Source organism: Tympanuchus pallidicinctus, unplaced genomic scaffold (assembly GCF_026119805.1).
Source record: "Tympanuchus pallidicinctus isolate F22 unplaced genomic scaffold, pur_lepc_1.0 scaffold45, whole genome shotgun sequence".
Lineage (NCBI taxonomy): Eukaryota > Metazoa > Chordata > Aves > Galliformes > Phasianidae > Tympanuchus > Tympanuchus pallidicinctus.
Window position 1 is genome coordinate 614,532 of NW_026294764.1, and position 16,600 is coordinate 631,131.

The 16,600-nt window shown below is 52.8% G+C and overlaps 1 protein-coding gene across 2 annotated transcripts in view; it reads right to left on the reverse strand.

The window, feature by feature from the left end:
* Positions 1–50: 50 nt before the first annotated feature.
* The window catches only part of KDM5B (lysine demethylase 5B), a 28,380-nt gene continuing 11,830 nt past the window's right edge, over positions 51–16,600 (reverse strand). For both annotated transcript variants that reach the window (XM_052702526.1, XM_052702527.1), the window contains exons 7-27: positions 16,237–16,340; positions 15,560–15,718; positions 14,864–14,983; positions 14,341–14,499; positions 13,773–13,954; positions 12,998–13,160; positions 12,499–12,618; positions 11,971–12,165; positions 11,611–11,792; positions 10,996–11,120; positions 10,566–10,716; positions 9,298–9,412; positions 8,044–8,399; positions 6,823–6,961; positions 5,976–6,155; positions 5,488–5,646; positions 4,706–5,194; positions 3,006–3,117; positions 2,270–2,424; positions 1,509–1,841; positions 51–991 (exon numbers count right to left, since the gene is read on the reverse strand). In XM_052702526.1, the coding sequence (XP_052558486.1) occupies positions 854–991; positions 1,509–1,841; positions 2,270–2,424; positions 3,006–3,117; positions 4,706–5,194; positions 5,488–5,646; positions 5,976–6,155; positions 6,823–6,961; positions 8,044–8,399; positions 9,298–9,412; positions 10,566–10,716; positions 10,996–11,120; positions 11,611–11,792; positions 11,971–12,165; positions 12,499–12,618; positions 12,998–13,160; positions 13,773–13,954; positions 14,341–14,499; positions 14,864–14,983; positions 15,560–15,718; positions 16,237–16,340 (3,836 nt within the window). In that variant the 3' untranslated portion in view covers positions 51–853. The remainder of the gene's footprint in view (positions 992–1,508; positions 1,842–2,269; positions 2,425–3,005; positions 3,118–4,705; positions 5,195–5,487; positions 5,647–5,975; positions 6,156–6,822; positions 6,962–8,043; positions 8,400–9,297; positions 9,413–10,565; positions 10,717–10,995; positions 11,121–11,610; positions 11,793–11,970; positions 12,166–12,498; positions 12,619–12,997; positions 13,161–13,772; positions 13,955–14,340; positions 14,500–14,863; positions 14,984–15,559; positions 15,719–16,236; positions 16,341–16,600) is intronic.

Consider the following 16,600-nt stretch of genomic DNA (forward strand, 5'->3'; position numbering starts at 1 on the left):
GCGGCCGGAGGGAAACGAACTGCGTGGGAAGTTCTCTAAAAACACCAACATTTAATTTTATAACATAACCAGGGGTTTATTCCACAATATAAACTGCAACGTTTGATACAAGCTACCCAAAAAAGGAGAAAGCCAAAATACAGCTGTGGCAATTACTTTACAGAGCTTTTTTTGTTTGTTTTTTCTTTCTTTTTTTTTTTTGTCTTCTACATCACGGCCCCTCAGTCACACTAGGATCTACCACCTGCTTTCTGTACATCAACCAATGCTAAAAGCAACACGCCGTCCCCAGCTGCCATTCCAGTCGCTGAAACCAGACATAGAAGTTATTGCTCAGATAAATAAACCTAAATCTACCAAAAACAAAGTGGGAAAAAAACAGAAAAAAAAAAAAAACAAAAAGACGAAACAAAAAAAAAAAAACCCAAAACCTAAAAGTCTCCAAAGAGTTGATAACAGAGTAAACAGGGATCTCCTCCAACGAGGACTGCCTGGAACAGCCCGCGCTGTGGGGCTCCGTGCTCCACGCAGGATTCAAAGCGCTGCAAATCCCAGAGGTACGGTGATGCTGTGCAGGGACAGGAGCACAGGAGCGCGGCCCCGCGGCCCCAGCAGTGCCTTCGAGTCGGCCGAGACCCCCCTGCTCCAACAGCCAGCTTCGCAAACCTCCACAACCACAAAGATCAAAGGGAGAATACAAAAAGTGTCAAAAATCGTTTCGAGTTCTGGAAAATGATCCCGTGAGGATAGAAGTAGCACCAATTGCAGCCTGGTTCTCCAAACAGCCCCTGCAGCCCCAATGGAAAACTCCGCAGCTCTCCCTGCTCGAGTCCCGAAGGCTCTGTGGGCACTTTCACTTGCGGTACGGGGAGCCCCTCCCGGCGCAGCTGGCACAGATGTAATCCTCCTTCTCGGCCATTTCGGGGGAGATGCCCACGCACACCTGGTGGAACCACTGGTTGCAGCTGCCATCGCACTGGACCCAGTCCACCTGGGGAGGAAGGGATGCTGCGGGTCAGAGGCAGCGCACAAAGGCACGGCACTCAGGAGTTACTTTTCAACCCCGTTTATCCCCACGAGGGCACAGCGCTGCTGCATGCCAGGAGCCAAACCACTGCAGCCCGGCTCCTGCGGAGGAGAGCCGCCCTCCCCTCCCATCGCAGCTCTGCCACCCAGGGCAGCGATACGGATGGGAATGCAGCCTCTCACACTGGGGGCAATGCCATCCTTCCCCATCCTTCAGCACACATGGGCGCAGCGGAGCTCCAGGGCTCTGTGCCCGTATTTCAGGAGTGGAAGTGAACACATCCCACTCAGCCTCCCGCCCCTTCCCAGCCCCACAGCACTGCTGCGATGCTCAGCCCCGCTCCCCTTCCCCGCTGCTCCTGGGGAATTCAGAGGTGTGATTTGTGACACCTTCGCACCCCTCACGCTGCCTCCAGCTCTTTGCAAACAGCATTTCTGCAGACCAGCAGCTCCCGGCGCTCAGTGGGATCAGCTCCACTCACCTCCTCTCCCTCGGGCTGCAGACACGTCTCTGCAGGGCAGATGGCATCTTCATCCTCAGAGTCCTCCTGCTCAGAGAACGACGTGTCGGAGGGAACCAAATGGCTTTCGCTGCTGCGCTGCACCTCCAGGAGCCGCTCCCTCTCCCTCTCCATCCTGCTGCTGCTGCTGCTCAGATCCTTTGTGTGACTCAGTTTCAGTTTCTTCTTTTTGGGCGTTCTCATTTTTCTTACCCTTGCTCTCTTCTCCTCGCAGAAGCTCTCTCTCTCGAAACGGCGCTTCATTTTTCTCTCCATGTAACTCATTCCATCCTTTTTGCCCCGGCAGCACTCGTTCTGTCAGAAAGGTATTTGACAAACGGTGAGGATACAGCTGGTGGACACAGCTCCATTCACTACACCCCGTGCTTAGGAGGAGTCTCCAGGACAAGCAGCGTTTGTCAGTGCTGCGCAGCGGAGCGAAGGATGGGGTCACACTTCAGTGAGAGTTTATAGAAAGAAGATTCTCATCTCCTGTCCACGCAGTGCCCCAGGGGCAGCCAGCAGGGCCCTCAGCACAGGGACAGATGTATTTATCATGAAGAGCGGGGATCACAAAATCCAGATTCAAACTGCAGAAATGCATCAGACCCCAAATGACATCCGATGGATTGGACACCTTACCAATTCTCCACAGCTTTTGGGCACGGGAAGCACCTTCCGTGCTCACACACCCAGCATGATGCCCACACTGCCCCATGCTGACCCCGCGCTCAGACATTCACCTTTTCATTGCTCGGCCCTCCAGATGCTTTCTGCTCAGCCTGCAGAGCGGGGCTTGGCTTTGTGAATAGGATCTGGTACAGCTCCTGTATTTCAGGCAGAGAAACCTGCAGCAGCTGCGCTTCCATCATCAGCTCGTCCAGCTCAGTGCTAACGACTGCCAGCAAGGAGAGAAGAAAAGGAATCCCTCCGTGTCAGCACCGATGAGAACACAACCCGTGCAAGACTTTAAATCTGCAACTGGACAATTTTACTCTCATCTGTTCCCTCTTCGCCGCTCGTTTTTAACAGCAGAGTTAAAATGAGAGTTCCAAGTTTCCACAGCAGTTACTGAGCAGCGCTGTGACTTCATCCTCCCCTGCCTGCGGTTTGTGCCAGCCCTATGGCAAAGCACTGCCATCGTTCTCCTTCCTCTGAAGACACAAATCAGTGTCGTGGTCTCACTGCAGCACGAGTGGATGAGATGAACAGAGCGGAATTCAGAAGTGAAGCCAAGAGAGGAGAGGAGGAAGAGCTGAGGATGAGCCTTGCACCTGAAACCTGCCTATGGGCACCACCCCCACCCCACAGTTGCACAGAGGGCAGCTCACAGCCACGGCCCGTTTCACTGGCACTGAATTACAGAGCGCTCCTACTTGGAAGCATGAAACTAAGGCTGGACGTGGAGCTCTCCTCCATCAAACACATGAGAAAAAGAAAAGAAAAGGAAAGAAAACTATCAAAGTGAAGATTACGAACCATGAAGTGGGATGCATTGCTGTCCTGTAGAAAATGGAGAATGTAAATATATGGTTCTGTTATCCCAGTCATGAGGCATGGAGAATGACATAGCTCCGATTGTTTGAGACACCTAGAAAACAAAGCAGAACACAGCGCACAGGGTTTTCGTTACGCATTTCGGTCTGAAGCGTCAAATAGCTGCAAAATGAAAAATCAGAACTCGTTTCTTTCACAGCTGCTTGGGACTTGCATTCCTGCACAGGATCCCTAAAACCCCTCATCCTGAACCTGGAACACGGGCAGCATTAGGGCTGGAGCTGCTGGTTCTGGTTGTGACTGCATGCTGTCCCTGCTCAGCACGGCCATGGTGACACCTCCACAGCCCTTGGAGGCTCAACATCCCGACTGGCTCAGCTCCTTCCTGAGCCTCTCCTGACACCTCTCACAGGGGCACCCAACCTTCACTCTGAGCATCTGGGTGCCTTTATAAACCCCCTTCACCTTCCCTGCTCACAGCTGGTTTTCAGCTTAGTTTCTCACACCCCGTTGTCCCCTCTGTGCGGCGCCCCAGGGCTGCAGTACTGTGGGAGGCACAGGACAGGAGGGCAGCGCCAAGAACATCGTCCAAAAAAGAAAACTCAGAGTCCATGCAGAGCGAGGTTCTGGCTCACAGCTCAACCCAAGGAGGGACGGAACCCCACGGTCGCAGTGAGCTCCTGCCCAGGCCCCCCCACTGCTGCTGCTCCAGAAGTGAGCCCTGCTTGGTGGCCCTGCTAGGCAGGGAGGTTGGAACTACATGATCCTTGAGGTCCCTTCCAACCCGAGTGATTCTGTGATTCTGTGTGATTCTGTGAAGTGCAGCCCCAGCACGGCCGCACAGGCAGCACAGAGCAGCCCCAGCCCTGGGCAGAGCGGGCAGTGGGACAAGCAGAAGCCATGCTGCTCAGACAGAGCCTGAAAGCAACACTGCGTGTCATTTCGACTGGTTTGTGTCCTTTCTGCTGCACAGACCTTTTGGTTCAGGCTTTGTCCCCCTGCGTTTATTATCTCAGGAACACCAGGACTGTGACACACTTTGTGCTGCCCCTGCCCCTTTTTGCTGACAGACCTCTTCACCAGAGGAAGTCCCAAACTGTCCCAGGATCCCACTTCAAACACTGCAGCTCAACCCAAGGCAGCTGCAGCCAAGGTCCAGCCTGGGAGTTTTAGTGTAAGTGACACAGAGGGATGGAGGGATGAAGAACCCCCTGCTGAAAACCACCTGATCTGAGCAGAGCTCAGGAAGGTTTGTGTCTCCATTCCCAACTGTAAGATTCAATATTTCTAAGTATACAAGTACACAAAATATACAAGTAATTATACAAGATTCAAATACTTGTAAGATAAGAACACAAAGACCAATCAAATACTGAGAGCTCTTAGAAACAATAGCTCAGCAACTGCCATTAGTGGCATCTCATCAGTGCCCAGAAGCAGGGAGAAGCAGAAGGAAGAAAAGCTCCTTCAGGAGCCGTTGTCCTCAGGACTCCAGCAGGACAGAACAGGAGCTGTCGCTGGAGGACACGCACTGTGGCTTACAACCCTAATTCCTTAAATCTGGAAAGGGAAACATGAGCAGTCTGTCTCGCCAGCATTTGTGAGGAGATACAGAGCACCAAAAAGCAGAGAGGCATTCAAGGCCGCTCTCAACCACATCCCGCCTGGGCACTCAGCCTCACCTTGTTTGTCTCCGGCAGCTGCCCCGCCGCGCTCTGCCACCGGCTGTACAGCAATCCTGAGCCAACTTTGTCCTGTAGAAGTTTGAGATTCCCTGAATACAGCATTTGTTGTGCTCTGTGCTGCCAGTTCACAGTTCTCTCTATCATGTACCGCAGGGCATCCCCCTCGGGGAGCCGCACGCGGATGCGCTGCAGGGAGGCCAGCAGAGGAAGGATCTTCTCCAAGGGCGGCTTTTCCGAGCGGCGGCAGAGCGGGCAGAGCCACACGCGTGGAGCCTGCGAGGCGTGGGGTGCAGAAACGCAGCCGGTGTGGAAGAACCCCCTGCAGAGCTCACACTGGATCATGGGAGCTGCCGGCTCCTTCTGGCACACGCAGACCTTCAGCTCCGCGTCCTCCTCGCCGCACAGCAGCACCTTCCCCTCGTTGGCCACCCGCAGGGAGCGCAGCGCCTCCATCTCTTTGAGCCGCGCCTCCCCGAGCGTCGCCATCTGAAAGCGGGGTTGGGAAGAAGGGGTGAGATGTCAGAGCTGCACCACCAGGAGCCCCGCGCGCCCAGAAGCGTCTCCTGTCTGCTCAGCTCCATCCCTGCCCGCCTCCCCTCAGAGCTGTCGGCGTTGGAGGGGCAGCAATCGGGGCATGCAGCGATGAGATTTCACAGTTCTGTTTTCCGCCAGGACCAGAGACACAAAGCCCCTTCCCTTGCAAAATTAACGACAACCAATGCAAACAGATTGCAAGAACTTGGAAGAAACTCCAGGTCAAGAGAAGCGGCAGTGCTTACCGCCGACGCGGTGTCTTTGCTCTCACACAGAGCTCTCTCTAAGTCACTCAGGCTCTCCAGCTTGGTGCTCTTCTTCTTTGCGCTCGGCATCGGCTCCTTCAGCTTCTTCTGCTTTCTCTTCAGACTCAGCGTCCCGATGTCGCAGCGGGGACACAGCACCTGGTGGGCAGAGGGGCGGCATGGCTGCGATGTCCTGACTGCAGCCACGCTGCTCTCACACAGCCATGTGCAATCATTTGGATCGGGAATCCCTGCTGCTTTTACATCGCAGATCCGGGCTCCAGGGCAAGGTCAGCTGGGAATCGAGGGCAGCTGGAAGGTGGAAAACTGAGGGTCCAACCCCCTGTGTCTGAAGTTTAGAACTAGAAGCACAGTGCAGCGCGATCACTTTAAGATCAGCATACAATCCTATAAGGTCACATCTGCTGTTTGATGAGTTCATCCCCAACCCGGACACACTTTGCAGCAGTGCTGTGCAGCTCTCTTACCTCCAGAAGGGAATACGGGGAGTTCTCACACAGGAATGTGTTGGCTGCACACTCCTTCCACGCCTGCACCTCCGCCACCAAGGACTCGAGCCGTGGCAGGTAGTCCAGGTGCACCGGGATCGAGCGGCCCCTCGTCACCAGCTCCACCAGCGTGTCCAGGACAGGCACACGTCCTCCAACCTGCAGGATTAAAATTGGGGGACGCTCCATGGGCCGAGGAGCTCTGTGCACCACACTGCAGGCAGCGCATGAGGAGCAGAGCGGGCAGAGCTCACTGCCACAACAGGCGCCGATGGGTGCCTGAGATCTGCTGTGCAGAACCTCCAGCACCACAATCACAGCTCGGGCACCGCAGCTTTGCTGGGCACGGCCCCACAGCCGCCTGCTGACACCTGCATGCAACTGCAGCCAGAATCCCCGGCACACACAGACGAGTTTCCATCCCCAGCAGCCAGAATTCCACAATCCAAGGCAGTTTGGTTAAGCCCTCTCATGACAGCCGTCAAACAAAAGTTAGCAAACCTGGAATGCTGCACTTTGGCCTTTCGAAGGACTTAATGCCTATCAGAGTTTGTTGTTTTGTGTTTGTTTTTTTAAATAAAACTTCAAAATAAGTCCCTATTAAGATCCCAATTCAGGTTGGATTGACCTGAAAACATCAGCACGTCCAGTCAGGGCTCACGGCCAGCCCAGGGCAGGGGGACAACCCTCGTTTACCCACAGCAGTGCCATCGGAGCACAGCGCGCCGAGCTGCAGGCAGGCACTGCTGATGGCCCCACGCACACAGCAGCGACCTGACAGCACTTCCCTGTGCCCGAGGAGAAGCTCAGAGCTCCGCTGACACACCTGCAAAGCTTCCACCTCCTGCAGCCAGTCCTGCGCCTTCTGAACCGCGTCCTTCAGTGCCGCGCCGCTGGGGAGGTAGGCAGGGATCTCCTCTATCTCCTTCACTGCCACCGCGAGGCTGCTGAGCGACTGCCGGGGCCTGGCCAGGAGAAACAGCTCAGAATGTGAAACGGCCACAGCACCCGGGGCTCCCAGAGCAGCCGCGCCGAGCAGAGATGTGCACTGAGCACGTGGGGCACAAATAATGCAGGGAGAGCCCCCAGAAAGGTTTGTCTGTGTGCTGAAGACTCCTGCTGGCAATGCTAACAGGAAGCGATCTGCTGGCTGTTCCAAAAACGTTTACACCTTTGGGCTGCAGGGAAATCCACCATTTGCCAGTTCCTGAGGGCAGACCTTTGGTGCCCCAATGCACCAAACCCCACAGCAGAATCAGCTTCAAGATTCTACACAAGAAGCCTGCTTTCAGAAAGCAGATAAGGACAGTTCTGTGATCCTAGATGTAACTGGTGGGATATGCATTGTTCCCATGGATATCAAATAATGTCAAATGCAGCCATTGCTCCAGATGGCTCATCGTTTCCTCCTGCTTTCTGATTCATACTCAAGCTGTGCTTTGAAATTGTGCTAGGACCACTGGTTACCCACCTTGAGCTCATCTGAAGCTTTTGCTGTGATTGACTGACTTCCCTTTTGTCCTTCTTATCATAATGGCTCCAGATGAGCACTGCTCCCAGGAAAGCCTGGGAGATTTAGGGCCATGGTTTAGTGGTACAGCAGTGCTGGGATGAAGGTTGGACTGCATGAGCTGAGGGGTCTTTTCCAACCTTAATGGTTCTACGACTTCTCAGCATTTCATGGTTTGATTCTGATTGTTTAAAAACGTACAAACTCAACTTCATCTCTACTTTGGAGGCTGAAACCAAACTTTAACCCAGTTCTGATGGCACTGCTTTAAAAGTAGTAATGCACCCCACCGTGCAGTGGGAGGGGAATGCAGCCCAGTCCACAGAATAACATCTGTCAGTCGGTGATACACCTCTGCCTCAGCCCCATCTGGGCACCCATCTCCCACCTGATGGACAAAGGGCTGCACAGCAGGGAATGCTGTCGCTCAGCCCCATCTCCGTCCCCTCCAGAACGGCGCAGACACAACAGGGAGCCCCTCTGGAAACAAAGCCAACCATTTTCATCTCAAACAGCAAATAAAGGACCCGCTTCTACCTGGCCTTTATCAGGTTTCTGGCTTTGTCATCCCAGTGCTCGGACACGGTCAGCAGCTCCTGCAGCTTTGCCATGGCCTTCTCAACTGCTGGGTAGGGAGCCAGGCCGACACCGGAGTCGATGAGGCGCCTCATGTCATCCAGAGTGAGAGAGTTCTGCTCTGACGAAGCCATCTGCACGTCCTCCAGCCAGCGGGCCTGCTCCAGCCTGACCCGCAGCTCAGCAAGCTGGGGTAAATCCACATCGAAGTCAAAGCTGACGTCCAGGAGCTCCTGCAGCTCCGCAGCGCTCGGCATTTCTTCTGAGAGCAGTTTTTGGCTTTGCTGTTGAAAAGCTTCCACGCGATCAAGAAGATCCTGTAAGGCACAAATGCACCCATGAAACAGAACAAACCAGACTGCCAAATCCCCTACACATCGAAGCTCAGCCTTAAACATTCAGTTTAATTCTGCTGGCAGCCACCAGGTCACCATGCACAGTGTGCACAGCAGATGATTGTGGTGCTTGGAGGACCCTCAGCACACAGCACAGATTGAGCACCTCCCCCACAGCGACACCTCTGCCATCAGATGGGTGTCACACTGAGGAGCAAAAGGCTCCGAAGGGAAATTCAATGCTCTGCTGGTGCCATCTCCTGGCTTTGTTCTGGGATGTTTATGAAGAACATCCGTGTAATTCCATAATGGAAACAAAGCCTTTCTGGAGATACCTCAAAGCATGAATCAATCGTCAGGAACTCGGGCACTGGTATGAATCCTAAGCTGGAATTGCCTTCATTCTCCTCCTTTCTCTTTCTAAAAGCAATCACACTTTTGCCCTGTTTGGATCTGTGAACTCTTTTATGCTGAGGTCCTTTCACTGAGCCCACTGAGCAGTGCTGGAGCTGCAGCTTCCACTGCTCAGCTGTGACTCCGACTTCCCACCTTGGGACTGCAGAGAACAAGAAGAATGCTGCAGCTGTGTGTGCCTGCTATCGCCCTGCTCAGGAACACCAGACGCACAGCACTGTTTGGATGCCTGCCATTCCTGGACTTCTGCTTTTTAAATAAGGAGATAGCTTCAGAGCAACAACGCTATCAACAACGAAAAGAAAGCACACGGAATTCTACAATACCTGCATGCCAAATTCCAGACCTGACAGAGCCTCCAAGGCCATCGCCCTGCCAGCTTTCATCCTCGGCACACACAGCGCCAGGGGTGAACGCAGGGCCGATGCGGAGCGACACAGAGCTGCACCCCCCAGAGCCACCTTACCTTCAGCAGCGGCGTCTGGCTGAGCAGGCAGGGGAGGGCGTAGAGCTGCCTGACAAACAGCCGCAGCTCATTCACCGTCAGCTGGTTGGGGCATTTCCCTCCTCCGGAGCGGTACCTGCAACCACACGCAGTTAAACCTCCTCAGATGCTGCTAAATCCTGATCTGCCCCACTCCAAAATCTGCTTCTGATTTCTCGTCGCTCACACGCAGTGCAGCACCCGAAGGCATCCAACCCAGGGCCCACATGAGGGGAAACTCGAGTTATGAGAGCAGAATGAACTATTGTTGAAGACACTCCTTCACATGAAGCGATGCTCTGGAACGGCTCCTCAGCTTGGGCAGAGCACCAGCTCTTACAGAACCAACTCAGGCTTCTTTCCAGAGCACAAAGCAATTGTGGGTAAACCATGCAGTTCTGTTGCAATAGCCATTGTAGGAAGCTCTCCCCGTGCCCACGTCGAGAGAGAGCAAATCCCACCTCTGAATGGGTTCTGTATGCACAGGTCATGCAGGCACTTCTCAAAAATCCTCTCTGTGCTGAAATCATCATTTTCATTTTTACCTAAACGCACTGCATCAAATGAGAGGCTGCTCAGTGCCACCCAATTAGCTGGTATTAAAAAAAAGCTCTCTGGTGCCAAGCCAGTATGAGCAGGAGGGGAAAGACATCTCTTACAATGCTGGCTCCAGCTGACCCTACAACGCGTTGTTTAAATTAATGAGGAAAACAACACCCCTGCAGGACACACAACTGCAATGGGAACGCAGCTCTGATTCCCTTTAACTCAATTTCTGCACAGAACGTGCTGGCAGGAGCAGGCAGCCAGATGCCCAGTAATGGAACACCCAAACAATGCCCCATCTTCCAATTCCACCAACAAATAACCTGAAGATGCACCGCAAGTGCTGCCAAAGGAACAGCGAGCCCTGCTCAGAGCTCCCACACAGCATCACCAACCCGGGGTAACAGGCTTCAGTTTTCCACAAGCAGGAATGAATGCAGTGGCACTGGCAGCCCCAGCAGCTCCCAGTCCCTGTGCCGTGCAGCTCAGTGGGAGCCGCTCCCCCTAAAAGCATCACCAGCACCTCCTGCCTCCAGGGAACGACAGCAGAGTGGAGCAGACTGGGAGCCCTGCACGGCTCTCATGAAGGAAAGCTGAGTCTCCCCACAAAGATAACAAGATTTTTCACGTGTCACTCTTTCACACCGCCCATCGCTCCCCACTGACACGTGGCTCAGTTCTGCTGCAAACATAACGGCGTTTACCTGGTTTGCCTTTTGCCATTAAGGAGCTGCTGTGCTACTGAGGCACATTTGTCTGCATCCTGTGTGACCAAGCGGAGGTGCCGCAGCAGGTCGTTGTCGGGGAACTTCTTCACTTCTGATTCTTCTATCAGAGCCTTAAAACTGATGAGGCCTTTTGGGGAAGACACCACGTCAGCACAAGCGTCCCTTAGGGATGGACTTCAAACGTTAAGGTGGAACAGTGTAACACAATAAATATATTTCAACTGCAGTTATGTTCGTACGAAAGAGAAAAGCGATTTCTAACCTTCCCACATAACTTCCAGAGAAACAAGATCTGGAACTTTGGACCATGAAATCCGATCGATCTCTTTCGACTGTCACGTATCACAAAGTTGCCAAGGTTCCAAAACCAAATCAGTATTTTAACAGTCACAGGGAAGGCACTTACTTCTCTTATTGCTGATCTTTGCTTCCAGGGCTTCGTTCACATTGGAAGCCCATTCATTGTACGACTCTGCACGCATCTTCAGAGCGTTCATCATTGGGTAGAGCTCCTCCAGTGTGTAGCGGTACCTGCAGCAGCACAGGGCTCAAACTTCAGCAGAGACTGAGGGAGCAGAGCACACAGCCCATACAACAGCAGCAATCTCACAGCTCAGAGCTGCAACCGCTGCGTGCTGCACCTCACCCACATCGGTCACACAGCAGCTCCAGAAAGCACAAAGGTACGTTTGTGTAGGGCTGAGATGTGACAAAAAAAAGACAGCAGGAAGGAGAGCTAACAAAGGCACACCAGAGGTTACTCCACAAGGACTGGAAGTAGTGCGGGCAATGATGACCTTGTTACCATAAATCAAAAAGCAAATTAATTTGCTCAGTAATGCCTGCCATCATACAACAAGAGCTGAACGCTGAACAGAAAGCATCTTTGTGCACGAGCACATGACAGGAACTTTGTTTTGAGAGCACTGTTTGCAAAGGACCTCCGCAGACAGAACACAGAGAGCATCACTGACACAGCACAGCCCCGCACGGATCTCCAGAGCACAGCTTATCTGCTTACCCCAGTTTGTATTGGTAGGCAGGGCAGGAACAAAGATCCTCCACGTGGTACAAGCACACCAGCAGCCCTGGTTTACACGGGCAGTAAACGGCAGACATGAAACAAGTGGTTTTGCACTTATAGCACTGCCGCTCGTCGTCGGGGAACAGCTCGAACGCCACCCTCTCGCAGTCCGTCACCCCCTGCAGAAGCGTTAACAAACAGCTGTGCCTTCCTTCGGAAGCTGAACGCATCAGCTGGACAACATTCAGAGACAAGACATTGAAATCAGGCAGACAGAAATGTGTCGAGAGGGCAGGCGGAGGCAGGACTGCCGGCCCTCGGCGCCAGCTCAGCTCACGCAGCCTTCCCACAGCTCACCAGTTTCTGAACCTTGTCGCGCAGCATCTTCTCGTCGTCGATCATGATGGCCATGTCCTTCTGAACAGTAGATGCCACCACCACATCCAGGACGTCGGCCTTGGAGGCCATCTTACAAATCATCTCATCGTGAGAGAACACGCAGTAGCGGCTCAGCAGGCGGTAATGCTCTATGCACTGGCGGCCCAGCGGCAACTGCAGGGACGGAAATCGCAGCATGAACGCGGAGCTCTTTGTGCAAAGCACACTGCAGCCCTGATGCTTTCTGCTACGAACCAAAAACGAGCAGGGGAAAGGCTGAGACAAACCCTCCTACCAACAGCACCCCCAACTCTGAGCACAGAACAAGAGGCACCAGGACTCCACAGACAGCCACAGCTCTCTGCGTTCAGCTTCCAGCAACGCTGGAACAACTTCCTCCTGAGCTGGGGACCAGCTTTGCACATCAGCAGTAAAACGCTGCTTCTATGGCAGCTAGAGACAGGTCTGGAACCACACACTTCAAAAGAAGTTGGTTTTGGAACGCACCCAATCCACGGTGCAGAAGTTCACAGCTTCAGCAAAATTAAAACCCTGATTGAAGCCGCTGTGATAAGCTCTTGGAAAGGTGATCACAAACTCTCCAGCACACTGATTGGTCCGATAAACCTAGGAGAAAACGCAGATACCATCAGGTCAAAGCTGAACAGAACTAACAGGTTTTGGCCCCTTGACAGAAACTCTATGGCAAAAACAAGGGTCTGATTAAACAGGCACAGCAGGAGCTCTGGCCACCGTTTCCATCCAAGATGCAGAAATTACATTAAGGTGGAGTTCCAGAGAAGATTTGCCAAGCAGTTCCCAAAACAACGATCCCGCTGCCCACCCGTTCACACGGACACACTGCACCACACAAGGAAGCCACAACACGCGTGGAAACAACCCCAGCATCTCTGCAATACAGGCTGCTTCAATTATCAAGCATGAAGTGGAATTCGGTGCAGATGAAAGAGGGCTGAGTCAGGGGGAGCAGCACAGTCCAACATACAGGCACTCCGTGGGCCATCAAAGTATTTGGGTTCATTATGGTGACAAGTTGGTGCAAGAGGTCTGGCTGAGACTCGAACAGCTCTGGAGCAAGCTTCTTCATCACGTCCTCCAGCTGTTCTGCTGCATACCCCGGGGCTCCATACCACGTCTTTGGTTCTCCCCTGCAAGGGTATTTAAACAGGTAACTATCAACAAACCTGTAAGACATCCTGCTTAAGGGCCCCACGTCGAAAGGAGGGATCTCACCAGGAGGAAACATAAGGGTTACGTGCTCTCCTCAACCCTCACAACCCTCCTCCAGCCCTGCGCTCTGCACCGCCCGCATTTCAGAGAGCATGTTTTAAACGTGGAGAGAAAAAGAACTGGGCCACTGGGATCCCAGTCCTCACAGTGGAAGCAATGGGGGACACAGAGCAGGGTGTGCACACAAAGAGGAGAGGTGATGGAGAAACAAAGGCCTGAGGGACTGCAGCTCATAGGACCCTGCGGCATCGGCTGAAGCTAAATGGTTTTAAAAAGCCTCCACGATTTCCAGTTTCACACTGAGCATAATAAAACACCGGAGGGCATTCACTGCACCTCTCATGGTTGATTTAAAAGCTGGGGGTGGATGTCCCCTTCCAAAACACAACCAATGTTCAAGCACAGCAAGCAGTGCATCGCATCCAAGGCTGCAGCACGGCGTCCTCAGCTGAGCTCTGAGAAAGTGCTGTCAGAAAAGGGTGAATGAAAGGGACAGGGCTGCTCCACCCAGTCAACCCCCCCTCACTCACCAGTGCAGGTAGTTGATGGAGTAGCTCCAGTGGTCCTCAATGTGCCAACAGAAGGAAGAGAAGCACATTCCCACATACAGCCAGGGCAGTTTCATCCCACATATATCTGCGGTGATGTGGGCAAGAACAGACTGCTCCATCACAGGCATGTTGTTTAAATTCCAGCCACTGTCAAGGTATTCCTGAAAATGGAACAAGAGTTTAACAAAGATGAAGTGAAAAAAAACAAGAACAGGTAGAAGAAAAGCATCTTTCCCAACTGAAAAACACTGGGAATGGGTCAATGGAGGAACAGAACCTCCATTGTCCTGATTCTTTTCAGTAACCTTATCTGACCTGCTTTGTTAAAATGAGATTGTTTTGTGTTTTTTTATCTCAAAGTTATTTATTAACTTCTATGGTAAACCTATGGCTCTTCCTGTGTGATCACCAGGCATTTCATTTCTGCAAAACTGATGTAATTCTCTTCAAGCTCTACACCAGATACACAGAGCAAACGCTCTGCAAACCAGTTCCACTGTTTTGCTTCGAACCAAAGCGAGCGACTGGAGAGCTGCTAAGGACCCACCTCCTCTTCTGGTCTCACTTTGAATTTCCCATCTCTAACTGGGAACCCGCTGCCGAACTCCTTGGAAGCGATGTCAGCCCCGTACTCCACGGTGACGTCCTCCTCAATGGTGCTGACGAGTCTCCAGAATTCCTTCTCCACCAGCTCGGTGGGGACCATCTGGGCACCACAGAGGGAAGCAGGTCAGGCGCTCGGCAGCACCCAGAGCAAAGCCCAGCGCACAGCAGGCCTCACGGCGGGCCGCAGCCGGACCTGGGGTCCCAGCGACGCCTGCAGCTGCACAAAGTCCCCTCCTCACAGATGCTTTCCCAGAAGTGAAAAAATCAGCAGCCAGTGGAATAGAAAACCACGATGCCACCAATCACGGGAATCACCAGCATGAAGAGGAACCTCTGATCTGCCAATTCTTCCCATACAAAACCAGGACTCCCCTCCTCTCTCCCTTTCCCCCCCACTTCCACATTTAAAAGAAGCACAGACAATTCAAACCGTGTAACGGCGTCAGGACGAGAACAGAACTTACGTGGACTGGCATGTTAAAATAGTCGGACTTGAAGGCATCTGCCATCTCCCCAAACGTGCGCAGTGTGTAGTCCCGGGCTGCCTGCTCGAAGCCAAACGCTTCTTGGGGCTTATTGCACTCCTGCAATCACAAAGATCATCATTTCCACAAGGTGTTACTGCAAAACAACCCGCACTGTGATTTTACAGGGGGGGCTGCGACTGCCCTGTGTGATGGGGCAGGAAAGCAGACCCAAACGGGACCAGTGCCCCACATCACAGCGGCAGAGGAACAGCCAGAAGGGGCACTGAGGAGCACCCTGCCCATCTGCCCCTAATCCACCAAGCACAGAACTGATGGGTAAACGAATGAATCCATGTGTCAGCACCGTAATCTCCTCCTCCTTTAATACAGCTAAGGAAAAAGCAAAAGCTTCCATACTGCAGCATATGGTGACACCCCCATTCGAACTCCAAAAGGAAGGTAACCATAAAACCCAAAGCGTTCTTTGGAATTTCAGCTGTGTTAACGCACAGCAGCCTGAGGTGCAGAGCATCAAGTGGCAGCTGTGCAGCGTGGAGCACACCTGGCCTTCCTTTCCTTTCCCCCTCCCTCACCTTGTTTCACAGCCGTGTGACAACAAACGGTGTTTTCATCCCTAAGCCCACATTCAGAACAGAAGGAATTTCCAGCCTCCTACACCATCAGTCGAATTACCTGAGCCAAACACTGGGGGCACCTCCAGTCCCCTTTGGGAACATCGTGAAGGGGTGGAATTAAGCAGAAGGTATGGTAACTGTCATCACAGCCATCGCACAGCAGGAGACGGTCCTCATCGTTACCACTGCCACATAAGAGACACACATACAAATCCACCTGTAACAAAAAACGGCCAGAGCAGGGAGGTGAGTGCTGAAGGAACTGATGGCCAAAGAGCAGCTCGGTCACTGCGTCATCTGTGCCACTCAGCAAGGTGTATTTATTTCTACTGCCTCTCTGCAATGGAACTCAAGCAAGTGCACTCAGTGTCGTGTCTTTGTCAGTTTACACAGCCTGCCTCCCACATTCAGAGGCACACAGAAGCTGCAGGCTCTTCCGTGGACTTTTTCCTCAAACAATTCAGCAGGAATCAGATGATTCCAGACCAGCAAATTACATCTCCTGTAGGCAGTGCAGCTTATCTACCCTGTTATTTTCAGCTTTGCAGCAGCCCAGAGCTTTGTAAGCATCTTTGCTCCGTCAGGCACAAACACTGTTTTGTTTCAGCCACGTGATAAAAAAACACAACAGGTTTTACTGTGACACGAGTGACAGGAAACATCACTGCATCCCCCAGAGAAGCCCAGGAGCACCTGGAGCTGCGTGGGGCAGCAGGGAACACAGGGCATACTCACAGCACTGGTGGGTTTTTTGGATCGGGCTTTGGATTTGTCCTTCTCCTGCTCCCCAGCATGCTCTCTCTTCTCAGTAAGTTTCACTGTGCTGTACGTTTCCTTTTCTGGCGCAACAGGTGAAAAAAAAAAGCCATTATAAAACATCTAACACTTAGCATCACCGGTTATCACTTATTTTGCTTGTTATTACTTGTTAAGATCGCCACAGGATGTTACATTTTGCACAGGGCTCTCTGCTTCCTTCAGCCCTGCTGCAGGCTGTGCTCAGTGCTCAGTGTGCCCACGGCTGCTCTGCCGCCCCACCTCAGGATGGCAGTAAAGCAGCAACACACAGCTGAGGCAACACCTGAACACCAGCAGCGCC